Source organism: Sylvia atricapilla, chromosome 4 (assembly GCF_009819655.1).
Source record: "Sylvia atricapilla isolate bSylAtr1 chromosome 4, bSylAtr1.pri, whole genome shotgun sequence".
NCBI lineage: Eukaryota > Metazoa > Chordata > Aves > Passeriformes > Sylviidae > Sylvia > Sylvia atricapilla.
The window spans coordinates 45,373,112-45,400,395 of record NC_089143.1 but is presented as its reverse complement, the minus strand read 5'-3'; the positions used below and the strand labels follow the sequence as shown (position 1 = coordinate 45,400,395).

At 47.4% G+C, this 27,284-nt stretch overlaps 2 protein-coding genes across 4 annotated transcripts; both read left to right on the top strand.

Annotated features, from left to right (window-relative positions):
• The first annotated feature begins 334 nt into the window (after window positions 1-334).
• On the top strand, window positions 335-14,294 carry SRP72 (signal recognition particle 72). Its single transcript, XM_066317745.1, has 19 exons — window positions 335-489; window positions 1,506-1,626; window positions 3,374-3,497; window positions 4,298-4,441; window positions 5,226-5,337; window positions 6,420-6,451; window positions 7,016-7,140; window positions 7,233-7,290; window positions 7,487-7,618; window positions 8,027-8,155; window positions 8,650-8,722; window positions 9,282-9,346; window positions 10,355-10,450; window positions 10,892-10,995; window positions 11,600-11,677; window positions 12,296-12,433; window positions 12,710-12,747; window positions 13,061-13,217; window positions 14,039-14,294. The coding sequence occupies exons 1-19, from the start codon at window positions 384-386 to the stop codon at window positions 14,211-14,213; spliced, it is 2,007 nt and encodes a 668-aa protein (XP_066173842.1). The 5' UTR covers window positions 335-383; the 3' UTR covers window positions 14,214-14,294.
• Window positions 14,295-16,387: 2,093 nt separating this feature from the next.
• On the top strand, window positions 16,388-26,344 carry ARL9 (ADP ribosylation factor like GTPase 9). Of its 3 annotated transcripts, XM_066317739.1 has the most exons (6): window positions 16,388-16,540; window positions 16,959-17,127; window positions 19,899-20,074; window positions 23,122-23,164; window positions 25,195-25,245; window positions 26,225-26,344. In XM_066317739.1, the coding sequence occupies exons 1-6, from the start codon at window positions 16,391-16,393 to the stop codon at window positions 26,275-26,277; spliced, it is 642 nt and encodes a 213-aa protein (XP_066173836.1). In that variant the 5' UTR covers window positions 16,388-16,390; the 3' UTR covers window positions 26,278-26,344. The 3 variants fall into 3 exon arrangements, with proteins under 3 accessions (XP_066173836.1, XP_066173835.1, XP_066173837.1); XM_066317738.1 differs by lacking the exons at window positions 23,122-23,164; window positions 25,195-25,245; window positions 26,225-26,344 and adding an exon at window positions 21,157-22,340; XM_066317740.1 differs by lacking the exons at window positions 16,388-16,540; window positions 16,959-17,127; window positions 23,122-23,164; window positions 25,195-25,245; window positions 26,225-26,344 and adding exons at window positions 18,243-18,317; window positions 21,157-22,340.
• Window positions 26,345-27,284: the final 940 nt, after the last annotated feature.

Sequence of the window (27,284 nt, the reverse complement as noted above, 5' to 3'; positions counted from 1 at the left end):
TGATGTCCCCCAGGACAGGGTTGGCCCTCCTGGCTGCCCGGGCTCAGTGATTCACATTCAACTTTCCATGGACCAACACCCCCAGCTCCCTTCCTGCAGTGCTGCTCTCCAGCCTCTCGTTCCCCGCTCTACACACACCACCGGGGTTGCCCAGGCGCAGAACCCGCCCCGGCCTCTGCTACACCTCATACCCGCAGCGCTGCCCGCAGTAGCGGGAAGCTGCAGGGCACGGGGACAATCACAGCGCCCCGGCCCGGGAGCGGCCCCGGGCTGGGCGGGGCTGCCGGAAGAGCCCGGCACCGGCCGGGGGCGGGGCCCCGCTCGGCACTTCCGCTTCCGGCGCAGCGCCGCCCCCGCGACGTGTGTCTGGTCCCGGTGCCAAGATGGCGGCGGCCGCGGGGGCGGCGGCGGCGGCCGGGCTGTGGAGCGAGGTGAACCGCTGCGGCCAGAACGGCGACTTCGCCCGCGCACTCAAGTCCGTCAATAAGAGTGAGTGCGGCGACAGTGCCGGCCCCGCGCCGCCGGTCTGTGCTCGCTGCCCGGGCGCGCTGGCCTTGTGGAGGGGCGCTGCGATGTGGCGGGGAGCGGGTGGTGTCCGTCCTTAGGTTTCGTGCAGGGAGCGGGGCTGCGGGCAAAGGCCTCGGGGATCTTAATGTGTTGCGACGGAGGGATGAGGGGCAGCTGGGGCTCAGGCTCCGCTGCTGTACCACGGCCATCGGGTGCATGAGTTGCATCACGCGTCCCTTGCTGTGGGTCAAACGTTCGGAGTTACTGTGGGGTTTCCTTTCGTTTTGATCCTGGGAGGAAGGAGGAACCGGAGGAGTGGTGGTGTGCGTATGGACTAACTGACTTCGGCGCAATAACTTGCTCGAAACGGAGAGTTCGTGTTGAGATGTGTTGGTTTGATGGTTTGGCATCCAAAACAGGAGTGCATTATAAGGCACGTTGTGGTTAAAAGTTCTGTCTTTGCTGCTGGTCGGCAGTAGGGATTCATCTCCTGTCCTGGAAAAGCTGGCATCCATGAAAAAAAAAAAACAAATAGCAAAACCCATGCCTCTCTTCTAGTTCTCCCTCACTGTCATCCACTAGCAGAAAATTTTAGTGTATCGAGTGACTCCCTGACAAGAGCCACATTGTTATTCTGTACCAGCTGTTCTTCCTGAGTATCCTTTCTGTGGCCCTGGGGCCTTGGCACTGTGCCCTCTGCCTGGAAGTGAAATGGTGAGGAAAGGTTTGTCCAGCTGTGTCTAGCCCCTTAGGTGCAGCTCTTTTCCAGACATGTTAGCACAGTGCATGCTTCTGGTAAGTTCAGGATATCTATGCTGGATTCTTTTCTCCTGCTGTAGTTTATTTCATGATCTGAGCCAAAGCAAGCCATGCCAAGGTGCTTTAAGTTGATTTGATCACTCTAGGATGGGTTTTTGCAGCTCTGATAATATGAATCTCTTACAAAGCCTGAGTGTGTTTGAGTTGGATCGTTGTGTTGAAACTGGTTTCTGCTCCAGTACTGCAGATCAACAAAGATGATGTGACTGCACTTCAGTGTAAAGTAGTGTGTCTTATCCAGAATGGGAACTTCAAGGAAGCCCTTGGTGTAATCAATACCCACACAAAAGTGTTAACCAGGTGAGTTGTGTCTTGCTGTGCTCTACAAAATATGAAACTCCTGAATCCTTGGGAAGCTGCTGCAGCTTCAGTGGAAGGGACTAATAAAGCAGCAAAATAAAGACTAGGATATGCTCAGAGACATTGGGGTTGGTCTTCTCAGTGACACACTTATTTATGGGAGGGGGTGAGGCAGGGTCCGGTTGAGTTTGGGGCAGTCAAATATCTTGCTGTTACTGTTGAAGGGATTGTCCCTAACCGAGTTTTAGCCACCTTCATGTGCTGATTCTGCTTGTAGATGTGGCTGGGTAGCATGGCTGGTACAAGGGAAGGGGGCAGATCTCTCTGAGAGGGAAGTGAGAGAGGGAGAAGCCTTTGCTGGTGGCAGGGAGCTGTCGGCTTTGCTTGGCTGTCTCACCATATGGCTCCTTGGGATCCTTTGCTTTGCCAGCCTGAAGGAACTGCCTCAGCAAACCCTTTGTGTATCCTCTCAAAACCAGGACCTTGGAGACAAATTGTGTTTGAGAACAAGTCCAGCTTCCCATTTGTGTCCCTAAGATTCTAATTTTGTTCCTCATAAGGATGCCCTTTGTGCAGCAACAAGCATGAAAAGTGCCAGGAACTGTCTGGCAGCAAAATTTTTGTATTTGAGATACTGTTCTTATTAAGAAATTTCTCAGAAAGGTGTGTTGAAGTTATCAGTGTGATGAAACATACCTTTGTTCACATCTTAATAACACATAATTACCCTGTTTACCAGTTCCTTCTTTCCTGGGACAAAAAGGATTTAATTCAAGTTTTTTAGCTTATTATATGATAAGGAGGAGGATTTTTTCTTCAACTGGTGTCAGAGTTCTTCCTATAACTTCTTTCAACTCCTTCTACTGTGTGTCTGTTTCTATGTCCTGCAGGGCAAGGAAAGTATCTGTCCTCCTGCAGGGCAGATACTTCGTCTGTCTTGAAGTTTTCTTATCCTGCACTGAGGCTGCTTTGCTTTAATTCTAAATGCCATTTATTTTCAAACTTCCTTAATACTCAGTTGAATTGAGATAATTTTCAATAGGCAAAGTAAAGCTGATAATAAGTGGCCTCAGGCATGAACTAAAGGAATTAGTGATTAATTTTCCTTTGGATTAAGTGGTAACTCAGGAGGTAGGTGGAATATGGCATTAAGGGCTCTGATTCTTTGAGAATGCTTCCCTGCTGGTGTGAGCTTACTTTTAAGCCAATTTTATGTTGGCAGAAGCAAACCCTTTTGCTGCAGTTCTGCTGCGATGATATTTCAAAATAGGTTAATGTTGCCTTTGTCTTGGTACTGGCCTGTACGTTGGACTGTGTTTTATACCTTTTCCTTTCTCACTCTAAGTCAATTTGCCTTTAAGAGTTTGCGGTAACAATATTTCATTGCAATGTAATGCCTTCTCTTTAATGAAGTGTGCTATTGTTTTACCTTTTAAGCATTTGATTAGCATAATTAGTAGGCGTTCTGGAGCAGAGAGGATTTGGAATACAATGTGTGTGGAAATGCCATTAAAAAGGAACTTTTTTTTTTTTTTGGTGAAGTTTTGATATGCTTTCTCTGTTGAGCACCAGGTAGATAGAAGATACTTTCAGTGCTCAACACATACATAATTCAGTAATCTGGGATCATGTGTTTGGATTTTTGGTTATGTAGCAGGCTGTGACTAATGAGGCTGGTTATATGTGAGTGAATGCTGTTGAATGGAAACTCTGGTGCATGCTGTCAGCCTTTCTCTTGTCCTTGCAGTGACGTTATTGCCTTTGAGAAGGCCTACTGTGAGTACAGGTTGAACCGTATTGAAAGTGCTCTCAAGACCATTCAGAGTGCCAGTCAGCAGACAGACAAACTGAAGGAGCTCTACGGACAAGTGGTAATTGCAAGCTTTTCTTCCTAGTGGGAGTTTCATATGCTGCATGCCTTGTCCTTCCTCTAATGGGGGACAAATATGGGGACAGAATTTCCTTCTCTGGCTTGAAGGTAAGGGCTGGTATGGTTCCAACCGCTCAAACTTCTGTGGAGCTTCAGTTGCCTGTTTCTGGCAGCAGAGTCATCATCATATTCCCAAAAACCAAAGCAGTACATTTGTGACTTCTGCTCCCTTCCTGGGTCTGGCTTGGTATTAGCCATCTGGTTGAGGAACGAAGAGATCTGATGGGATCTGTTTGTGGTTCAGCCATCTCTTTGCATTAGGTACCTGTTCAGAAATGGTTTGTGGGACCTGATGTCTCAGGCATTAAAAGTGATGCAGGAAGGAAGTTATGCTTTTTCGTCTCATTTTTTTCCTGGTTGATCTGAACAGTTTTCTGAAGAATTAGCTATCTTCTCTCAGCTGCATGAAAGACCATTCATTTAATTTCTTTCTTAGAGAGGCGATCTAATTTGGAAGAAGGCTGTTTGAGGACAAAACTGAGTAAACTGCTGCTTTTAAAGAAGCTGTTTTAGGAGTAAGAGCTGTGTCATTTTTGTGCAGGTATCTGGTGTCATTGCTTGAGTGCTTGAAAGTGTAGTTCATATAGTTTGCCCTTAAAGGTAGATGCAAATGTTAATAATGTTCAGCTTAAAACATGATGCTCTGCTGCTCCCAGTCCATGGGGAGGGAGGAAGGAGGCGGTAGTTACCAGCATGCACGGAAAAAACACTGTTCTGAGGGCTAATCCTTTCCTTTCTCAGTTGTACAGACTGGAGCGTTATGACGATTGTCTGGCTGCATACAGGGATCTCATCCGCAACTCCCAGGATGAGTATGAGGAGGAGAGAAAAACCAACCTCTCTGCTGTTGTGGCAGCACAAAGCACGTGGGAGAAGGTGGTGCCAGTAAGTGAGTATGTGTGCCTATGGGTGTAAGAGTGAGAGCCAAGGAATAAAGGATACAAGTTGTGCTGGAATTGTAGGTACTGAACAGGACAGAAATGTGTTCCTGTCTTGTAAAGATTTCTGAGTGTCTTGAAGATCACATAGTGGTTTTCTCTGTATGGAGGAATAAATGCTGATATTGTTCCTGAATTTCACCTTTGATCTCTAGAGAGCTTGTACTGTTAGATATCACAGCAAGTGATAGCTACAGAAGTGATCTTTCTGAAACTGCATTAGCAGAACACCTCTGGTGATTAGTGTTTTTTTCTCTCACTACTCTTTTGCCAAGGCTTAAAGCTAGTTGCTCTGATCACCCAGCCATGCTTGGGAATATTTTTGTTAATGAACACTGCAGATTGTAATGTTTACATTTGTTTAGAAATCCTTGTCCTTGAAGGTGTGCACAGCATGCTCAGCTTTCTCTTCAGTGCTGTGCATCCACTTTCTAATCCTCTAGAGCAGCAGTTCTTACTTTCCCTCTTGCACCAGCCTAAGTAGTCCCCAGGTTCAGGCTGGAGTTTCCTTGCTGCCTTGTCTGTTGCATCTGACTTTGTGCAATGTGAGGGAAGATCCTTTGTGCTTCAACTTACTTGCCAGGTGTGTGCCTTGTTAAACTTGCTTCTTAAATTTATTTTTCAAGGATTAGTTTGAATGTACAGGAAAACTGTGGTTTGTCTCTGATGCCTGTCAAATCTGTACAGATCAGTTGGTGTTTATGCAATGTTATATTTGTTTTTCATGCTAGGAGGATTTAGGCCTTCGAGAAGCTACCTATGAGCTGTGTTATAACACTGCATGTGCATTGATTGGGCAAGGAAAGCTGAATGAAGCAATGAAAAAACTACAAAAAGCAGAAGGTAAAAGCCTGGTGAGGTGAGAGTGGAGCTTTGTGTGGTAGAAGTAGTTACTTGCTCTCTGAAAATAAATCACAGGAAAAAAGGTTTTGAGAATTTAAAAACTGAACAGCAGCAGGATTTGTTGTGAAGGTGGTGTTTTTGGAGAAGTGTTTCTCTGCAACTCTTTTCCAGAGCCATGCAGCATGTACCATTTCCTGGTTTTCCTACAGCCCCCTGATTTGTATTCAATAACTTCGTGCATTTTTTGAAGCAGAAAGTAGATGTGAGTGTAATCTCATAAACATGAGATGTCTCATCTGTTCTAACTCCTCATTTTGTTACTATGAGTATGTATTTAAAAAGATGCTATAAAAGTTCAAAATACTTCATGGTATGAATTAGTGTAAGCCAGTAAATGAGCTTTTTAGCAAAGAGGATTTTTTTCCTGTGGGGTAAAAGGGGGATTTTGTATGTTGAAAAAAAATCTGGGGAGAGAACTAGGAAGGACTAGTTTCTGTCTGATCTAATTGCTTTTGCAGATAAATAGGTCAGTTCCGTCCCAGTTTTGATGGAGAATAACAACTGTCCCATACAAATGATAAGCATGTGCAATTTGAGCCTATGTCCTTTGATAGTAGTCCTTTGGAGTGCAAACAAGTGATGTTCTGGTGAAGGATGAGAAAATGAAGAAGTGACTAGTATGGGTACTGAAAACTAACAGAATTGCTGCCCCATAAAGGGTGATGTAAGCTGAATATTGCAAGCTTGCAGTGATAACTCACAAGACCGGTGAGCAGTTGCAGCTGAATGATCCCTATTGTAAAGATCAGGAGCTAGGTCTAAGGAAGTTTGCTCAGGAGAGAAGATGAGTGTCTGGGAGGGACAGTATCTTCTGTGCCTTTGATAGATCTTCTGCATCATGTAGTCTGCTCTCTTATGCTTAGTCCCATCCATCATCAGACTGGTAGTCTGCTGTGCCCTTGTAGTGCTACAGAGGTTTCAGGGATACATGAAAAAGTTCTATGTTCCCCCATGATTCTTGCCTGGTTTTTTTTTCCCTAAAGCCTTCTGAATTGTGGTTTTCAATTTGTTTTTCCTTGTAGAGCTGTGCCGCCAGTCGCTGTCTGAAGACTCTGTAAGTTCCTGATGTTCTGGAGAGTGTTTGCTTTGCAGCAGCAGGAGCAAGGCTGCAGAGAGCCAGAGGAGAGCCTGGGCTGCTGTGCTGCTTTCAGCTTGTGAGGCTGGGGCAGACATCATGGCTGTTGCAGGAGGGCAGTTTACACTGCAAGCTGTTTGCTGCTGTGCTGCTTGCATAGTTGCCTGTTCTGATGCAGGTAGAAGGGTACAGGTTGTCTGAAACATCCCTGTGACCTGCCCCTGCTAGGGATGAACATGCTGAGTGAGTGGTGACAAACAGAGAATTTGTAACCAATCATTGCAGAGAGGCAGATTGAATGTACAATTTAAGGTAATTTTCAGATTCTCACTGGAGTAGGTGAAGCTTTCTTTTCTCCCAGTTTAAGTCAGACATGCTTCTATTTGGGCTGTGGCTACAGCCTTCACCTGTGGCAGCTGGGGTACCTTGCTGCTAATACTGCCCAGGAATGCTCACAGACGTTTGCCAGCAGAATGCTGAAGCCAGGGGAGGAGTGGTGAGATAGCAGCTTTTTTTTAACTTTTTGCTTTGATTTTCCTTCAGGATGTGACAGAGGAAGACATTGAGGCTGAACTGGCTATTATTCATGGTCAGATGGCTTATATCATGCAACTGCAAGGCCGTACAGAGGATGCTCTACAGCTCTACAATCAAATAATCAAGTTGAAGTAAGAGGGTTTTTTTAAACAAATGCTCAGCCTTCTGTCTGTGAGAGACTGCTGTTAAGTAACAGTATGCTTTCTGCTTTTCTTATCTGCAGGCCAACAGATGTAGGACTCCTTGCTGTCATTGCAAATAATATCATCACAATTAACAAGGTATAGAATTACCTTGCAGCTTTTGTTATGGTTACTCAGTTTGCTTCTCTGCTTCTGAAGAGAGAAGGGACATAATCAGTAAAGAAGGGAGATAATCAGTAAAGATGTTTTCTTAAACACTAGGTAAATTGCAGACCCAGGGATCTTTTCTTCTTCAAAGAATGTAGTGAAATCTCACAATGTGCAATTTCCCCAGGACCAAAATGTCTTTGATTCAAAGAAAAAAGTGAAGCTGACCAATGCAGAAGGTGTTGAGCATAAACTCTCCAAGAAGCAGCTCCAGGCGATTGAATTCAACAAAGCTTTGCTTGCAATGTACACTAACCAGGTAGGGGAAACTGATCTGCAGTAAGTAGATACAGATTAGATCCACGGGAGTTGGACTGGGCAAAAATAGAGATGCAGCTGTTCTATATCAGAAGATAAGACCATTTGGTTTTGGCTCATAAGTGAGCAGAAAAACAAAATCATCCCTAAAAGCACAACTGTCTGTGACTTGTATCTTTAGTGACTTGGGTATTGGTGTAGGGAGGATGGTGTGGAGGTAACTAGAAGACAAAAGGGATGTGGGGGTTCTTCAATGTATTTGAAGTGCCTCTAAGAGGACTTCTTGGTTCTGTGTACTCAGTTCAGAGGAGTCATCTCTACTAACTCTTCTTAGATACTGTTGGTTTCTTAGCCCTGTGTGAGGTGCTCGCAGAGGTTGAGAAAAGTGTGTTCTCTCCTTCCACTCCAGGCAGATCAGTGCCGCAAGCTGTCAGCAAGCCTGCAGTCCCAGAGCCCTGAGCACCTGCTCCCTGTGCTCATCCAGGCAGCCCAGCTGTGTCGTGAGAAGCAGCATGCAAAGGCCGTAGGACTCCTGCAGGTAACTTAAGAGAAAGTTGGCCAAGCCAACTTCAAACTTATGCTTTGTGTTCTCCTGTGCTGTTTTCCTCAAGAGTGTTGTGTTTGGTTTAAATTTCCAGGAGTATCTGACCCCTTGTTCTGGTTCGGTTTAACGCTGCTGTAAAGCCTTCGCACCCGATTGAACAATTCTGCTTTTAAAGGGGAATAGTTCCCTTACATCTCTGATTTTTATGCTTAAGAAGCTGTAGTAGACTTCTAGGGTAAACAGTAGGCTTTGCTGCTCCACCTACAAGCACTTTGCAACACCCTTCTTGGAGGGATTAAGTAGCCTGGGACATAAATCTGAAAGGTCACACTTGGGTTTCTTCTCTGCTGTGTGCTGAAGCCTGCCTGTGCTCGAAAGCTTCCTTTGGCTGTTGCCAGCTTGATGTAACTGAGTGTGACATATGATTCACCAAAGCAGCAGCCTGGTGCCCACACACAAGTTGAATTGTTGTTTCTTCTGACTCTCAGGACTTTGCAGACCAGCACCCTGCCAATGCAGTTGAGATCAAGCTGACGATGGCCCAGCTAAAAATTGCTCAAGGTATCTAGTGTCCTCCTTTGTTGGAAAGTGTCTGCACATGATAATGGTACAGGGGGTAAGAAAAACAGACTTCAGGGCAATCTTTGCTGCAGTCACTGTTGTGATGGGTGCAAGATACTTTCAGTCAGGTGATACATATATTTAGCTATGGCAGGATAATGCTGATAGCTTAATGTCTGGATACACAGACTCCACACATTGCTGGCAGAAATGCCCACGGTCTCTGAATAATAGGGCTGAATCTCTTCTGAAGTGGATAATTTTGGAAGCAGTGTGAGATTCCATAATCATGCCATTCCTGTGTGCGGTCAGACAGCACAGACTTGAGCCTGAAGAGAGTTCCTTGGTAGCCAAAGCTTGCTCCTGAACCCTTGCAGGATGTGACAAGAGCAGAAAGGTCCATTGTATGGAGGCCAGTCCTTAATTCCTGGAATGGGGGAGATAATGTGAGAAGGGGAATTGTTCTGTCCCCATTGTTTACTTTTGGCTCAGAGTTCACTGGTGGGATCAGGTGTTGTGATGCCATTCGAAGTGGTGTTCTTCTTTGTCTCTCTTCTAGGCAGTGTCACCAAAGCCTGTATGATCCTAAGGAGCATAGAAGAACTGCAGCACAAGCCTGGTATGGTAAGCAAAACTCTGTCTGAACTGTGTAAAGTTTTTCCCTTGTAGGAGAGCTTTGCACTGCCTGCTGCTTTTTGCCTCTTCCCCATGGTTTCCACTTGACTTGAGTGTCTGCAGGGATTCTGAGCCCATCTCCTTGTGTTGGACAAAGGTGATATTATAACTTGCTTCAGGTAGTCTGAACATAGCCACAGAAGTACTCTGCCTGTCAGAGGGATGCTCTGTGCCTATGTTCCCACTCCCTGGTAATCTCTCAGTCCTGCATGTTGCCTGGATTTACTTGCATAACATGAATGGAGCAACTGCTGGTTGCTGGTATGTACTATTGGGACATCTTAGAAGCAGCTTTAGGAGAGCAGGCCTTAGGGGAAAGTGCTGTGTTCCATCCCTACAGCATCACCCTGGTCTGCATGCTTTTCCATGTGGTATCCAAAAAAGCTTGATGGCCTTGTAAATGCTCACATGTTCTGCATAAGCATCTTGAACAGGGGCTGATAGTTGTGGATCTGTTCCAAGTGTAAGTGTCAACAATCAAAATAATTTATAGGGGCAATTAACAATAACAGCTCCTTGCCCTGGGTCACTTCTACTTGTGACTGGGATGTCAGCAAATGGATGGTATCCTTATAATCTCTTCAGTGCTGATTTCTTTTTTCATAGCTCTTGGGATAGAGAATGGGGAATGAAAAAGATTTTCTAATGAAACTGAGTACTGTGATAAGCAAATAAAGTGTCAAAACAGGAAGGCTCCTTCCCTGAATGCAGTCTTAGGCTTGTGCCATAGGAAAAGGATGATGGGGTTGTTCCTTTGGGAGTGACTTGGGTAGGAAGATTTGGCCTGGATATCCTGCTTGTTACCACAGCTGTTTTTTAGGGACAGAGCAGAAAGCTCAGAGCAGAAAGCTCACACTGACTCTGCTTTTGGGAAATCCCATCATTTAACTGCTGAGATTCTGGCTAGAGACGAACTTGCATGAAGATCTGCTACATACTGCTCTTGAATGTTCGCAGGTGTCTGCGTTGGTGACAATGTACAGTCATGAAGAGGATATTGACAGTGCAATTGAAGTCTTCACACAGGCTATCCAGTGGTACCAGCAATACCAGGCAAGTCAGATCAAAGGAGCTAATGTGCAAGAATCCGTCCTGGATTTTCTAGTTAGTCCTGTTGATGCATTATCCCAGCAGTTATCCAGCTGAGGGGTTGGAGACACATGAGCTCCTGCTTATGTGAGCATTTATCAATAATATATTATTTTAGATGTGTTACAAATAGGGAGCAGCAGCTCCTGTCAGATTAGGAGAGTGGCATCAATAGATGCCTAAATGTAGTGACTTTCCCCTGATGGGAGAACATGATGGAGCAGCAAGCTGCCTTGTCCCATGCAGTTCTGCCTCGCTTCCCAGAGTGCAAAGGTGCTCTGCTTTCTGCGTGACAGGATGTTAACTCAGTTCTCCTTGGCCAAGCCTCAGGGGCATTAAAGCCAGCTAGAGCTGGGCTTCATGCTGTCATAATAAGGAACTAATCATGGCTGCTGTGTCTTTCAGCCGAAGTCTCCTGTCCATTTGTCACTGATAAGGGAAGCTGCCAACTTCAAACTAAAGCATGGCAGGAAGAAGGAAGCAATCAGCGACTTGGAGGAGCTCTGGAAGTGAGTTGGGTGGTTACTGGGCAGCAGGCCTTCACCCAGAGTCCTCTGCAAGCTGTCTGGTGGCAGGCAGCATCTGATAATTTTGATTGACTATTAGCTGTCCTTCAGAGTTGCACAGGGGCTTCAATGCAAGGCTTTATTTTGGAAGAAGAGGAAATAATTCATTTCATATATAGTTCATGTTCACATGAAAACCTGGTAGACTTATCCCAGAAGCCTCTTGTGTGCAGTAAACATTGCTTTGGGGATTGGAATGCAGTTTTTTCTAGTACTGCATAAACATGGATGTCTGGGGTTTAGTTTCTGTTGTGCACTTAATGGAATCTTTAATTGAGGGAAGTGTTAACTTGCCTTTGCTAGTGGGTTTTTCCTCTTCTATTGCCTGCTTCATGATACTGTTGTCTGCACCTCCGTTTATCCACACCAGTGATGTTTGGTGGTATGCTCTGGAGGAGACCACATACTAACATGCCTGTCTCCACAGATAGCAGCTATGCTGCAGCAGCAAGCACTGTGAGGTGTTACTAGCCTTCGGGACGAGTAACATTGGTAATTTGTTCCTTTTCTATTTGTTTTGCTTTTTTGGTTTTTTTCCTCTACAAAGGCAAAACCCAAAAGATGTGCATACTCTGGCGCAGCTCATCTCTGCCTATTCCCTGGTTGATCCTGAGAAAGCTAAAGTGTATCCTTTTAACGGTTGTGAAAGAGGTGTTTGGATATTGCTTCCTTGGATTTTCAGCTGTGTGGGGACTTCAGACCCACTCTTACCTGAAGAAAGGCAAGGAACCTCTCTGGAACAGCGACATATCTAGGTCAAGTTGTCTGGAGTCTACATTATATCTCTAATTGGCTTCATTATTGTGATATCTCAGAATGCTTTTATCTTTGGCCTCCTTCTCTTTGAGAATTAATAAGACAAGGTGGAACCAAAAATAACAGCACCTCCATCTTTTCTGTCAGAATCTTAACCTGTGGTAGTAATGCAGGACTGATACAATATGGCTAAGCTCTTGCTTACTCAAAATCTCGTTCACATACTGCTTTTTTCACCTGAGCCACTTTCACAGGAAATTGTTCCCTTTGTCCCTGTATTAAAGAGGGAAAAATGAAGCAGAAGGCGATTAAGGAGCTCATCCCAACTTGTGGGGTTAGTGAGAGAGATGGAAATAGCCCCGTAGGCCTGTCTGGTGTCTGCAATGCTAACAGATGGAGTTTATTCAAGCTGAGATTGCCTCTTGCTGTCTGGAAGAACATAGTGTGTATGCTCACTGGTTTGCATCCCTGAACTTCTCCCTTGCAGTCTTAGCAAACACTTGCCTTCCTCAGACACCATGTCACTGAAAGTAGATGTTGATGCGCTGGAGAACTCCCATGGAGCAACCTATGTTCGGAAGAAAGCTGGGAAGCTCACTGGAGACAACCAGCAGAAGGAGCAAGGGTAAAGCAGCCTGCTATATTCTTTTCATTTTATTGGTATAGCTCTGGTGCATCCTTCTTTGGGGTGGTACAAGAACCACATGGGTGTGGTGAAGGCATTGCTGTAGAAGGCAGGCTGGTTGGAAAGGGAGCCTGTTGTTTAACCGTAAGGAGCTTTATGTAGCAGCAGACCAAGTTCATGGAGAGATGGGAATGGTTTAGCTTCTTCCAGAGCTAGTTTTTAGTTACCTTGTCTGTTCTGTCTCTGCTATGTCACAGTGTCTTGTTTCCCTTTCAGACAAGGGGAAGTGAAAAAAAAGAAGAAAAAAAAGAAGGGTAAGTTGTATTTCCTAACTGTTGACACAGCACAGCTCCAGAGACCTCTCCAAATTCTTTCTTCAAATAGCCAGCCTCTAGGTCCCTAGGAGCTAGAGTCCTTTGCTAGGACTGGGTCTCTAGAACCTGGATCTTCATGATAGCTTGTTTGGATGGGGCATTTTTCCTCAGAAATGAGAGCAACACCCTGATAGGATGATGTAGTTGCTGGTCTCTTTGCACTGCCTGGCTGCTGACATCCCATGCAGGTCCCTTGGTGATGCCTCTATTGTGTTGACCCCAATCTCATTTCCTGGCCATGGATGTTCTGCAGGAAAGCTGCCGAAGAACTACGACCCCAAGGTGACTCCCGACCCTGAGCGGTGGCTTCCAATGCGAGAGCGGTCCTACTACCGGGGACGGAAGAAGGGCAAGAAGAAGGATCAGGTTGGCAAGGGGACTCAAGGTTCGACCACAACTGGCTCTGAACTGTAAGTACCCATTTTGCAAGGATTGATGCAGGGATTTACTCCTGGGCAGCTGAGAGGGCTGTGTTTGTGCTGCTCTGCTGCAGCTCTGTCACCACACCCATTGCGGGTAGCACAAGTGACATTGTATTTTGCTGCTTGAAACTGCTGCTAGCTGCTCCCCCTGGAGATCCCTATAGGCTCCTGAAAACCACTATGATAGGACGGGCATGCTTGAAGGTGCCAAGGTGCAAATAAAATTCTTACAGTCTTTTAATGCACTTTTCCTTTGGCAATGAGATGAATTTTACATGCTTTCTCTTGAGCAATTTGCTCTGAAGTCTTTTGGCAGCTGCAGAACCATTAGCTGTGATTTGAGAAAACACTGTGCTTCCTTCTAAGCTGATGCTGATTATTTGAGCTGGAATCAAGAATTACCATTACCTATGAAGCCTGACAGCAAGATGGTGTCTTATTAGCATCTGAGAGGAAGGATGCTGGGTTTACACTGCCTAAGAGTGGGACCTGAAAGGCTTCTTTTGTGTTGTATGACCTGTCATGTCTATTCAAAAGTTAGCCTTGCTTTCATCTTCAGGGACTTACACCATCTAGTGAACATCAGTTAGAAGGTGATTGCTGCCCTTTGAGACATGTTCCCATCTTTGCCAGCTCCTTCTGTATGTTGAAGCCTGTTTAAGATCTCCTTGCATAAGTGCCCTCTCATACATAAAGCTTGCTACCTAATGGGGCAGCTGCTGATTTTCACTGTCACCTCCTTGCATTAGTGCCACATCTGGCAGGTGGTTGTGAGCCCACACGGTGCCTTTCTCTCTTGTCTTCTGCAGAGATGCCAGTAGAACTGCCAGCAGCCCACCTACCTCCCCTCGGCCCGGCAGCGGGGCAGCTGTATCGGCTACAAGTAACGTCATCCCCCCCAGGCACCAAAAACCCGCGGGTGCTCCAGCCACCAAGAAGAAACAGCAGCAGAAAAAGAAGAAAGGGGCTAAAGGAGGGTGGTAAAAAGCAGGATGTGTAACCTCCCTCCTTCAATAACTGATGCTGGTTTCAGAATAAAGGTCAAAAGCAAGTGCTGGTGAAGGACTCTTGGCATCTGGATCTCTGTCCTGCCTGTCAATGGTCTGGGAGGAGATGGGCTGGTAGAGATGCTGTGTTGTGTCTGCTCATCAAGTTCCCTTCCTCACATTTGCTCCCACTGTGACTTGGGTTGTTGCCATCAAAGTCAAACATAGCTCCTAATAAAAAATCTGTTTCCGTGTTTCCAGACATTTAAGAGATGTAGCATAATCAAGAATTTCTTGAAAAGTAGTTTCATGCTTCTCTTGCTTGTCAGTTCAGGCCTTTAGGAGATTTATCTATGCATGATATAAGCACTGACTTTTATGTCAGTGACCACCAAAGAACAAAGGCACAATGCATCTTAGAAAACAACATTTGTGCTTTATAATGCAGGATAAGCTGAAGGGGGATAACAAGACTGAATCTGCTGCCATACACTCCACCTAACAGTCCTGTTAACTCCCAACAGTGTCCCATTTTCTGCAAGCCAGCTGCCTTTTTCTAAAGGGCTTGGCAAAACAAAGGTGAATGGAATGTGTGTGGTTGTCTCAAGTGTACTTCCTCCTTTGGCCTTCACCCTATATTTCTACAAGTCTTAGGTGCTGGGTTTATGAAAATAAAGAGTGGTACAGCAGCAGGTCAGCTTAAGCTCAGTAACTCTGAAGAGGGACCCAGAAGAAAATATATCCCCAAGAAATGATACCTTTGAGACTATAAAGTGGCCACCCTGCATGCATCTTGCCCATGCCTCTTGGCCCAATTGTTATTGTTTGGACCTTTAACACCTTATTGACATGTTTCTCTGTGTCTGTGCAGGAAGGCTGTTAATGGTTCTTGTGAAGTTGCAGCTTTGCTGACAGTTGTCTCCTGTCTTCTGGTGCACCTGCTTGCTGGCAGAGACTAAAAAAGCCCAAGAGTTAGGATAAACATATTTATCAACAATGAGAACAGCAGCGTGTTATCGATATTCTTCCTGTACTAAAGACAAAACACAGCAATAACCAGCTACTAGGAAAATTACTAAGAAAACTGATTTCAGCTGTGAAGGTGTAAGTTCATGGTTTGCAGCTTGAGATTTCAGCAACTCCAGCTACTTATCCTGAAAAAGTAAAGCTGAGCAAACAACATACTAAATCATACAGAATTGTAATTATGTATCTCATTCTGCTGAGAACTTACTCATGCTAAACTACCCTCTCTCAACACATCTTGAAACTTTTTGTTTCATCTGATTGTAGCCAAAGCATTTTTCCAGACATGGACTCTCAGTGGATAGAAATGGCACCTTGTAGAGGGTTGTCAGATGTCAGTCAATAAGGCAGAGGCTTCTGTCTCTGAAAGAGTTTAAAGCAAAGGCCTCAAAAGGTAGGGACCATGTTACTGGGGCTTAAGAAAAAAACAACTCAGTCTCTAGGGAGTAAAAATCTGCTATGCAGAATCCATTTTTTAAACCTTGCCTTAACCTGTACAGGGGAAAATATCTGAGGAGGCTGAAAGTGCCTTGTCTGAGAGAGGCAAAGGAACAGAGCATAGAGAAAGAAAACAGCTGTATGAATGGCTGGCAGGCACTAGCTGCCAGCTGAGTGCTGAACAAAGAGTGTTGTCTTGAATTACTCCCCTGGGCGATGTGCCTCCGCCTAGGCAGCGGCTGGTGGCTAGAGGAGAGAGCACTGTTCTGCAGCAGTGCCATGTTTGGAGAGGAGATCCTGGAGGAGAACGGAGCTCTGTTCTTCAGGCGTCTTCTCTGGTCAAACCTAGCACAAGCTCTGGCCTGACGGAAAGGCTGGCTGGTGACGCTGCTGGAGCCCTGTCCCGGGTACCTGGGCAGTGTCCTGACTGCTGCGCCGGAGCTGGGCGCGCAGGCAGAGGCAAGCTGGGCACAAATCCCGCGGGGCTGGCAGCGGGGGGGAGCAGCAGCAGGTGTGCGGAAACCGTGGGCTCCCCGTCCCGGCGAGAAGCCGCCCGTGGCAGGGCTCGCTCCGTGTTTCATTGCCGCTCGCGTGTTCCCGGCCCGGCACCGGGAGCCCGGCGGGCGGCGGGAGCGGCGTTCGGGGCTGCGGGGGGCGCTCTCCGTGCGCGGTGCGGGTGCGCGGTGTCCGGTGCCCGCGGCCGGAGCGGCGATGGGCTCCCGGCTGCGGGTCGCCGCGCTCTGCGGGGCGGCGCTGGCCCTGGCGGGCGGCACGGTCGTGGCGCTCCGGGCCTGGGCCCGCCTGCGGAGGCCCGTCGCGCTGCCCGCCCGCTCTGCGGCCGCCGCTGCCGCCGCCGATCAGGTACCGGGGCCGGGTCGGGGCGGCGGGCGAGGCCGCGGGTCGGGGAACGCCCGCGGCGCCGCCCGGGGCCTCTCGGCGGGGCAGCGCAGCCTCGGGCCGCCGCGACCTCGGCTCCGGCGCTCCCCGGCGGCCCCGGCGGCGCCCTGAGCCGCGGCGGGGCGGTGGCCAGGCCGGGGCCGCTCTCCCCGCTTTCCTGCTCCCGGTGCCCGGGGCCGGCTGATGTCCCAGGGATCCCCCATCGCTGCGGCCGTGCGCTTATGCCGCAGGAGCCCCGCGGGCATCTTCAGCTTCTTCACCGCGAAGGGGCCTTTCCTCTGCCCCCCAGGCCCCTTGTTCAGCCTCCTTCTTTCCCCCAGCCCTGCTAAGCTTTGTTCTTGCCCCGGCTGCCCGGGTAAGTGTGCTGCCCCTCGCTTTGCAGGGTAAAGGACACGGTAAGCAGATCCTGGTGCTGGGCCTGGATGGGGCTGGGAAGACTAGCATTCTCTACTCCCTGGCAACTAACCACGTCAAGCGCAGCGTGGCTCCCACCGAGGGCTTCAATGCCATCTGCATCAACACCGAGGAGTCCCAGATGGAGTTTCTGGAGAGTGAGTGAACCGGTTTTAGTATTGAACATAAAATAAGTTTCTGTCTTGTGCCCTAGGGACCAGGCATATATTTTAAAAGCTCAGCGTCCCCACATGCCTGCTTCGATAATGTGAAGCTGATTATTTTCTCCTTGGGGATTCTGCTTTCTTACCAGGCTCTTTGAAGGATAAGACACAATGGTGTTAGAGATCAGTTTTCATTCAGCCCTGACATCCTGGGAATTCTCCTCCCAAAGAGAGATGGGTAATAAACCTGATAGGGTGAAACCAGCAGAGGTTTCCCCAATAAGCCCTGTGTTGTGGTGCACAGCTGTTGAACTGCTTCTCCTTGGTGCTCATGCCTGGCAAAGGACAAGAGCTACAGACGAATAAATAATAAGCAAAAGAAGAGAGAGGGAATAAAAAAACTTTGTACCCTTTCTGTTCAAAAGCCTCAAAAGTGATGTTTTCTGGTCTTTAACAGTCTTTTGAATGTCTATAGCATTTTGCTAAAATTTCTGTACTTAGCTCTGATTTTTGGGTATTGCCCATGCCTGCAGAGGGCATCTCCTATGATGCCTTTGGTGTGTCACAGCTTTTCAAGGTGCAGCTAGCTGATGGGAAGTGCAGCTAGCTGAGTTCTTGGGGTCAGGTCACTCCTTGGTACAGAGAGGCTGATGTCCCAGCCTCATCAATGCCTGCCTACTGTGGAGGCAGGAGCTGCTCATTGCTTCCTACTGTTTCTGCACTGTGCTGTTCCGGTGCTCAACTGGCTAAGTTGGCAGCTAGCCCATAAATGCCTCTGTACCTTTAGCAGGTCTAAAGGAGTTGTACTGTTCCCAGGTAAGTTTTTGCAGTGTGGGGATGAGGCCACTTAGGCAGAGTTTCATTCCCAGTCTTACTACCATAGGAGAGTCTGCAGTAGCTTGGGGAAATCATCTTTAGAGAGATGCTTGTAGTCTGTGCCCCTCACTTGGTAGGTAAGAGGGTGTCTCCTACTGGGATGTGCTTTGCCTCTGTGAGTTCGGAGAAACCCCCAGTGTCTCTTCTCCTGCCTGGGGATGGTCTGGGCCCAGCACTGCAAACACCACAGCAGAACTTGTTGTTTCTGAGTCATCCTTCCCTCTCTGGTCCAGGTTGGTAGTGACTGAGATGTGATGGCTGCGATCTGACCCATGGGAAATGCAATGTCTCATGCCAGTTTCAGCCAGGTAAATCTGTGCATGGCTCTCTAATCTGGTTACTTATCCAGTCTGTACCATCGCCTAGTCCAGGGGTCAGCAGCCTATGCTGTGATCACATGGCATGAGGTGATCAGCAAACAGCAGGGGTTTTATTTTGCTGGCTTAGACGGGTGGAAAGCTGCTCATTTTCTTTGCGTACAGATAACTGGGTGGTATCTTGTCCTCTGCAGGGGGTAGGAGCTCCTGACTTCTGCTGAGTTCCTACAAGTTTGGGGGAAAAAATTGTTCTCTGTGAGGTTGCTGACCCCTGGGTTATGCTAAGCATGAATACACTTAACAAAGGGAGCAGTGCTGAGCCCCTGCAGTATCACAGTACAGAATCAGGCTTCTGTCCCAAACTACATGTCACTCACAGCCCTTTGGCTCCTTTCCACAGTGGCAGACTTGCAGTTCTGCCTCCAGGTACACTCAGCCACTTTGAAGAGGCAGGCATGCTCTAGTGGGAAATGTTACTTCCCTTTCCATATTCTTGAAACTACTGAACCCTTTTGACTTAAGTGAAAGCAAAATTGCTTTGACACAGAACAGTCAAAGAGGGCAATAAAAGGTGGCTGTATAGTCAGACAATTTTGAAAAGAGCTCCTGTGTAAGGCAGGAGACAGTGATAAGGAACCCCAGATACATTGCTTTGAAAACTTGCTACTTTTGAGAGACTCGCACATTTGCCTTTTGAGCACCTCAGTACTTTTTGAGTGAGTGGTCCTGCAGTGTGCCAGGAGAAGACCTAAAGACCTGAAAACAAATCTGAAATATGTAATATACTGATACTTATTCCTTCTGCTATTAAACTCAGCAAACTACTGAATTCTTTGTCCTCAGATGGGAACAACAATCTCAAACAACTTGCTGTCTATGGTTTCACTAGAGATTATTTTAAGACCTACTTTTGAAGGTGAACAGCTTTCCTCTGTATCCAGAAGAGAAGAGCTCATGGAGAAATGTATGCTGTGCAAAGATTACTCCAAAGGGTTGCTTGAAGAGTCTGCTGGGACTTGATTTTTCTCTCTTCCTTAAGCACCTCTAGTTATTGACAAAACTGTGGGAGTTTTCAGCTAGTTCTTCGTGTCATACAAATACAATGAGAGCCCTCCACATCCCAGAGCTAAATTTCTCCTCTGGAAATTGTAGACCTGTTTTGTCTTAAAATGGGATGGGCGTTTGGAGATAGGTTTTACGGGGGCATGTGGTGTTTATGGACACTGAACTGTTTTCTACTCTCCTTACTTGCTTGAGAGCAAGAACCAACTAGCCAGAAAGCAACTGTAAAGAAACTGAACCCAGAATCCTCTCAAAATAAGTGTTTAAAATGGAAAGATTTTTTTTTTCCCCCAGAGCATACACATATGCCTTCATGGGACCTGACTGGGGAAAATAAAGCTGATTTTAGTCTCATGTGCAGTACCTCAAATACTTTGAGTTTTTTGCAGTACCTCAAATACTTTTGAAGTATATCCAAATACCTTGGGTTTTCAGCCCAGGGCCTGCACCTCTGGGAGCAGTGCTGCTTGAATTACTTGGTGAATCCTGTGCTGCTGTCTTCTCTTCCAGTCGGGGGCAGTGAATCTCTGCGCTCATACTGGAAGATGTACTTGCCCAAAGTGCTGTTGCTGGTCTATGTCGTGGACTCGGCTGATCATGCCCGACTGCCTGTGGCAAAACAGCTGCTTCATCAACTAATCCAGAACAACTCCACCCTGCCTGTGGTAGTTCTGGCCAACAAGCAGGTAAGAGTTCCTTACTGCTGGCACAGCTTGGGCTGGCAGCAGCTTTGGAAACAGCAACAAAAATTTTCAAAAGAGGCTTCATGCCTTTAAGGAGGGCACACGGCTGGGAGTCTTTCTGACACACCTGTTGACCACAAAACAAAATAATGTGAGGTTGTTTTGGATCTGCAAGATGCAGGTCCTGTGCTTGGTGAAGATGCAATCAGAGCTGTGGGTGGAAACTGCTGTACAGTTGCAATGTTTGGGAGCTTCAAGGGAGACCACAGTTAGATGTGAAGTTAGGTTTCTGTTCTGAGTATCTGCCTAGATTACCACTTCACCTAGCAGCAGCTAAAAAGTGAAGCACTGTTGTTTGCCTTCAGACTGTCTGGTTGGTTGCTCCTAAGGCTGCTTCTGAAACCTGAGAGAAAGTGCAGCTTTCCTCACAAGGTAGTGCTTCCTCCTAAGATCTTTGTGAAAGTCTCAATGACTGGTGCTGTACCTGGAAAAGAATTTGGCCTCTGTTACAATCAGATGACACAGGAGCTCAAGGATTTTTATCACAGATTTTCTTTTATCAAGGTTGTGTGCTCAGTTTGCTCCACATTGTTACCTCCTAAATTTCTAGTAACTGAGGCCTGTTACTAGTAGTCATTGATGTTACTCTTGAACACAAGTGCAGGCTTAGGCTTCATCAGACTCAAATGCATCAGAAACAGTGGTGGCTGAAAAGGTAGGCAGGGTATGACTGTTGCCTATTTGCCCTATTCTTGTAGCTCTTTGCTGGGTACCAGGGATCTTGGGCCAGCAGTGCTTTTGTCTGCCTTGTGCAGGCGGCCTTACAGTTATCAGAAACAGTGGAATTAGTGTAGAAATAGAAACAACTGTGCTCATATTTCTTCGGGAAGAAATTAGGTTAGAGATTAACTCTTTTCCCCTGGGCATTTTAGGACATGGGAAATGATGTCATAGAACATACATAATAATGGTGCCCCCAGAGCCTTTGAGACTCTTTCCCTCCCTGGACAAAAGCAGTGGCTCAAAGTAGGAATCATGCCACCACCTCTTGCAACTAACAGGGTTGTTTTATTTTTGTGTAACAGGACCTCGAAGGTGCATATTGCATCACTGATATTCACGATGCTCTGGCTCTGTCTGATATTGGGGACAAGAGGAAGATGTTCTTGATCGGTACCCATGTGGCAGAAGATGGCTCTGAGATCTCTTCCAGCATGAAGGATGCCAAGGAGCTGATAGGGCAGCTGGTTTTGGAAACACAGTGACAGCTCTTTTCTTACAGCATGGTGTTTGCAGCTGAGGGAGAGCAGGTGTTAGTATAGGGTCAGTTTGCTGTGTGGCAGCTGAAATGTACAGATATGCTTTTCTGGTGGGTGTGGAATTCCTCTGAAAGTGATATCTAATTGATAAGAAAATCCTAATTTATAGTGGTTTGAAAATACATTTGAGAAGTAGTCTATTTTTAGCACATTTGTAGGAGAAGAATAGTCTATCTCTCAGGCAGCAGATTTAGGGGAAAATATAGCTTAGATGGGCTAGATAGCTTCATGTTAAGTGGGAATCAAGCACTGACTTCTGTGGAAGAAAGTTGCATCCAATGAATTTAACATTGCTTGATGTCTCAGGTTAAAGTGAAATTTGTTTACTTCACGGATTTTACAGAAGCCTTTTAACAGTGGTGTTCTGTTAAAAATGAGACCTCACTTCTTGACAGTGTCAGAAATTTAAAGTGCTGCAACTAGTATTTTTGACAGTGGCAATTCTTGTTGCTGTGCTGGACCCAATTGTTATGGGAGTGGCAAATGGATAATCTCTGGAAATTGGTTTGGTTACTGCTCCTTTAGTGGGTAAGGACAAGAAAATGAAAGCAGTAATATGTTAAGCATTTCTTTGCCTACAGGCAAAAAACCAAAATGGTGTAATTTGATGTAGTGACTGGATGCTTTTAAGTTAAATTGGCACCAAAGCTGGGAGACTTGTCCATCAGGTTGAGCAGCTTACTTAAGCTTAGTCCGAGATGTCCTCCAGCGAGCAGTCTTACTTGTGAAAACCCGGTTATTTCGTGACAGTGGTTTCTGTTAGCATAGCAGGTGAGGAAGGTGACAAGCTGCTGAGGAGTGTCACTCTCCCAGTGTCCTCCTAATTATACTCAAAGGACATGACTCAGGAGCAGTCCTGTAAAGGACTTGTTTTGCACCCACATCTATTGTACGAGGCTTTTCTAGTTTTGTCCTTTGTAACAGATGCATAAAGCAGAAAATTCCACCCTCACCAGCGGTCCAGGCTGCTCTCTTCTCTTCCCGCTGGGGAGCAAGGCTTTGGGATGCGGGAGGCCCCGCGGGAGGTGCCCGTGAGCCGCGGGCCGGGGCCGTGTCGGCCGGGCGGGGCCGTTATGCGGGCGGGGCCGGGCCATGGCGGCGGACGGGCGGCTCTGCGGTGCGTGGGCCGGGCCGGCACCCGCGGGCGGGGTTCGGTCCCTCCGCCGAGCGCCGGCCCCGGCTGCGGTGGGCTCGGGCAGGGAGGGCTCCCGGGCACGGTGGGCTGGCTGGCGCAGACAGGCCCCGGGCAGCGCGGCGGGGACCGCGGGCCGTCGGCCCCGTGTCGTGGCTACCGCTGCCGTCAGGACACGCGTCTGCGCGCGTCGCTGGTTTCCCTGTCATCCCGTAGCCCCCATCCTCCGGTTGTTGTGTACTGGCACCGAGTCCCATTTAACACAGCTGCTATTCCCCCGAGGCCCTGAAAACCTCCCCTGGGAGCTGCGGAAGGCAGTCCTAAGGCTCATCGAGTCAGGTTCCCCGCAGGCCGGTGACCACTGGTGCCTGTGCCAGGAGGCGGATGCGGGGCTGGGGGTGCTCTGTGCTTCAGCCTTGGGGGCTGCCAGCATCCCCCCGTGAGGAGCAACCACTGGAGAGGAAGGCACCAGGGAAAAACAAACATCTACTGGGCAACTGTCCTGAGGACATGCACAAACTTCATCTGAGCTAAAGAGAAAGCAGCCCAGGCTCTAGGTGTTACCAAGCTTTTAAATTCACCTATTCTTGTCTTTGCAGTGTCATCTTATGTACCTTACATATGTGAATGCCCACGCAGCAGGTAAGAAGCCCTCCTCTCCTGCTGGGTGTTCAGGCCAATGCCCCACGTCTCTTGAGAGGGCTCAGTCAGGGATTGACACCAAGCAGGGAGTCAATATATCGGATGACACTGTGATAAACACTTGAGAGGAAATTATGCCCGGTTTTGCCCTTCAGCTTCTGAACAACATCTGACCATCCTGCCCCTTCAAAACAGAATCTGTGACTCTTTGCTTTACAAGCAATTTATCTCAAAAGGAGCTGATCTCCCTTAAGCAATGAGTCTGTGAATGCTCAGACAGTGGAGGGGAGGTGTTTCTGTTTCTGGCTGAAGCAAGACTGCATTTTCGTTGCTGGGAAGCATGAGCAGGCCCTAAGAGCAAAGGCTCCACCAGGACTGTCTTGTCAGTGAGGTGGTCTAACCCCTTCAAGTTGCAGAGCTGCTGTAGGCACATCCTGAGCAAGGATGCTTGTGTGTCTAGAGCTTTTGCCACAATAAATGTAATCTTTCTTTTTGTAATTGGAAAAAGAACAAAAAAAGATTGTCAAGTGAGTTGAGAGACCTGATCTGAATGTATGTGTGACTTGTTCTGGCTGGATCATGATGCAGGCTTTGCACAGCAGTGTGGGGCACTAGGGCCATGTGCACATTGTGCTAGATTTGGCTGTGGCTGTGTGCTGAGTCTGCGCCAGCAGTTGCTTGCAGAAATAGTGCCAGCTCTGCAACACAGCTAGGCTGCGGGGGGACCTGTGTGCTAATCCTTCACCCCCTTGCACCTTTGCAAGGACATCCCTCTGGGGCCCCGCTTGAGAATAAAGAACTTAAACTAGGTTTTGGCTTCTGAAATGACGTCTGCCTTCCTGACCATGTCCTGTCTTGAACTGGTGGCAGGAGGCCAAAGTCCTACAGGCAGTTGCCTCTGTGGGATCTGAGCAGGAGCCATGTTTGCAGCACTGTGGCCCAAGTTAGGCGTGACAAGCATCTCGTGTAGTGATGATGCTGTAACAGCCGCCTGCCATTTCAGGGATCTCTGTGGTGCTGAGCTGTCTGACAAGCATTTGCCAGGACTTGGCATCTTACTAGTAGTATAAGCCCCATCTGTGTTCCCAAAGCACAGATAGTTTTCTCTTGGCAAGTATGTCTCTCTACTGGTGTCCTAGCTGTTCTCTAGGGCCATGCTGCCACACTGCCGGTGATATGGAGCAGGGAAGCAATGCCCCAGGCTTCTGCCTTCTGCATTTTCTATGGTAGGGCACTTCCACAGCTGCCTGCATAGTGTGGATGTTCACCAGCTGGCTGTGGGTAGGCACCTGTAGCCTCAGTGGGTGGGTTTGGGCTTGGTCTGTGACATCAAGGAGTTGTGTAATACACCTGTGGCACTGGATCATCTTGTTCTTCTCTCTGTGCTGGGGCTTATAAAGTTCAGGCACTTCCCAGTCACTGGGATTTCAGGCCTCAGTAATGATACCTGATTTTCATGAAAGGTTTTGATTTGTTGTATATTCAGTAAAAACATTTACAGAGCTGCTCCTAAGGCAGAGACCATGTTTGTTCCTGTGTGTCTATAGCATCTAGGACCTCTGCTGAATGGCGTGAAATAAAATGTGCTCCTAAAGCCATGTGGGAACACAGTAATGTCCCCATGGTACCTTCTAGTAAACCACAAAAGTGGTGATAACAGGTGTTTGTTCATCTGGGCTCCCATCGGCTGGGAGACCATCTTTCTTGTACCTGTTTCATGGCATGTTATTGACCAGAAAAGTTCCTTCCCACTCTCCTAGCCATCAGTGGAGGCAGAATTGCAAATTTGTGTCTCTGCAGTCCAAGAAAAAAACACAAAAAATTCATGGGCTGGTAAGTTTGCCAGATGAAATGAATGGAAAGTACTTGAAAAGAGAGGTCCTTAAACAGACTCTCTCAAGGGAGTGGAGGCAAAAGCACAGGGGTTTGAGAGTGTTTATATGGCTTTGAGTACAGCAATAGCTTCTTTATGCTCTGTTGCTTTAACTGTATGGTTAATGGCATGTTTGTCCTTTTCTCAATTTTGGCAGGATACATGAACTTGCAGAACCCAAGCCAGTATATTGTGAAAGCAATCCCACGTAAGTAGGTGCTCCAACAGCGCTTGCTCAAGGGCTGGGGACTGGCAGGGCTCAGCCAGAGCAGACCCTTGGCCATTGTCTTGCTACTCCTTTCTCTTCTGTCCCTAAGAAGACTAAAAGCAGACTAAGATGGTTCATACTTGAAGGGCTCTCTTCAGTTTGCTCTTTGAAGTTCTCAATAACCTGGGCTTGACCTGAGCCTTGCCTCTGTTGCCCCATCTGATCTGAGCTGCCCAACTAAGATGTTGTGGGGTAGGGTGGTGTGTGGTGCAAGGTGACCGTACCATGGGAGCCAGGCTGCTCTGTCCTGGAGGATACAGCCCTTTAGGAACACAGTTGGTGTCTGTGTGATCTGATCAAACTACAGTTTGACAAGCCAGGGCAACAGTCTCTTGATAACTTCTCAGTTATCTGTATGGGTCTTACAAAAGGCTCCACAAACCCATTGCCCTGTTCTGACTACCCTGGTACCCTCTCCCACCATGGCCTCTCAGTGAGGGATTAGCAACGCCGAATTTGCCCTGGGCACAGGAGAGTAACCACTTACCTGCTGTAAAACCTCACCCACTTTCCATGGCACACCCTGACTGTAACATTATTACTATTTTTACTGTCATACCTGTGGTATAGTTAGGTGGTAATGGTGAGGCAAAAGAAATGCAATGCTGAAACTCCCCCGGGGGTTTCAGAGATGTGATGAAGTGACCCTTTCTGCACATCCACTGGTAACTAAAACCAGACCTATTTCAGACTCTTTTCTTTTTTAGTTGACAGCCATCAGCAGGAGTGTGTTGGGAAATTTGATGCCACAGAAGGTGAATGCTCAGGGGGTGGTACTGGCACTTTGCAGGTGTGGGCAACCATAGGGCATGTGTGTGTGTGTGTGTGTTCCATCCTAGGCAGGGAAGGATAGCCCCAGCAAACGCATTTCACACTTGTGCCTGTTACTAAAATTTCACAACCTTGCTCTTCCTGCTAGGCTTGTATGGGGAAACCAAGAGACAATATGGACCCTCTCAGCTGGTGCTATGACAGCTCGACCATCTTCAAGATTATTGTATCTATCCAAGCCCAAGAAAGACTTTAGCAAGTACCAGCACAGGTCAGTGATGGAGAAGGAGGCAGCTCAGAGTGTGTTCTCTAGGGGGGCATACTGGCTACCAAGGAAAGGGGAGATGCCATCTCCTCTCTGAAAAAGCTGCCCTGCAGGTAGCTCTATGGCACTGAAACTCACTAGGCTGTTTTGTGCTTGGAACAGGGGCTGTCTGAAGCAGGGAAGAAAGTACTATGGGACCATAGTCACCCTAAGTACTTGACTTCCAAAGTGGGGAGGTACTGGGGAGTGCTTAATTCTGGTGCCCTTTTATTTCCTCATACCCACTTCCCAGCTCTGAGAAGGACTTCTGCAACACAAAGTTGCTGGTCTGATTAGAGCTCTCAGTTCCCTGCCCTAGGAGCTGGTCTTGATCTCACTCTCCAAGCACAAGGGAGCATGTTTATCTGCTGTAACAAAAATACCCATCCAACCTCTCTGCTGTGGTTTGAAGTAGACATCATGTGCATGCATGCATTCCTTGATGGAATGCGTGTGTTACATCTGCGAGTAGAGAGGAACTGTCTCTAGAGTGTTCCATGTCCCACTGGGGCTGATGCAGCCCAGCCAGGCACCTGGACACAGTTAATGACCCCCTGCATCCTCTTGGAGTCTGACCTAAATCTTTAAGGTAAGGTTAGGAACAGAGAAGTCTTGCAGTGTTCTGCTTCTGGAAGGAATCCAGGTCTCTTGCCTTGAGTTAAACCTCTGCTGTCACTACATGGTGAAAAACTAGACCATGTTTTGGAATTGGAATGAAAAATGGTGTAAAAATTATAAATGATAGTGGTGCTGCATTACTTTTGAAGCAAGTCATGGTGGTTGCTAGTCTGTTAGAAGTCCTAGCAATGAGAATGAAGATGAAACTGTGTTGCACTCTTGGCTTTCCTCTACCTGGAGGGATGTCAAGACATGCATGTCTGTAGTTTTCTCCCATCTACCACTG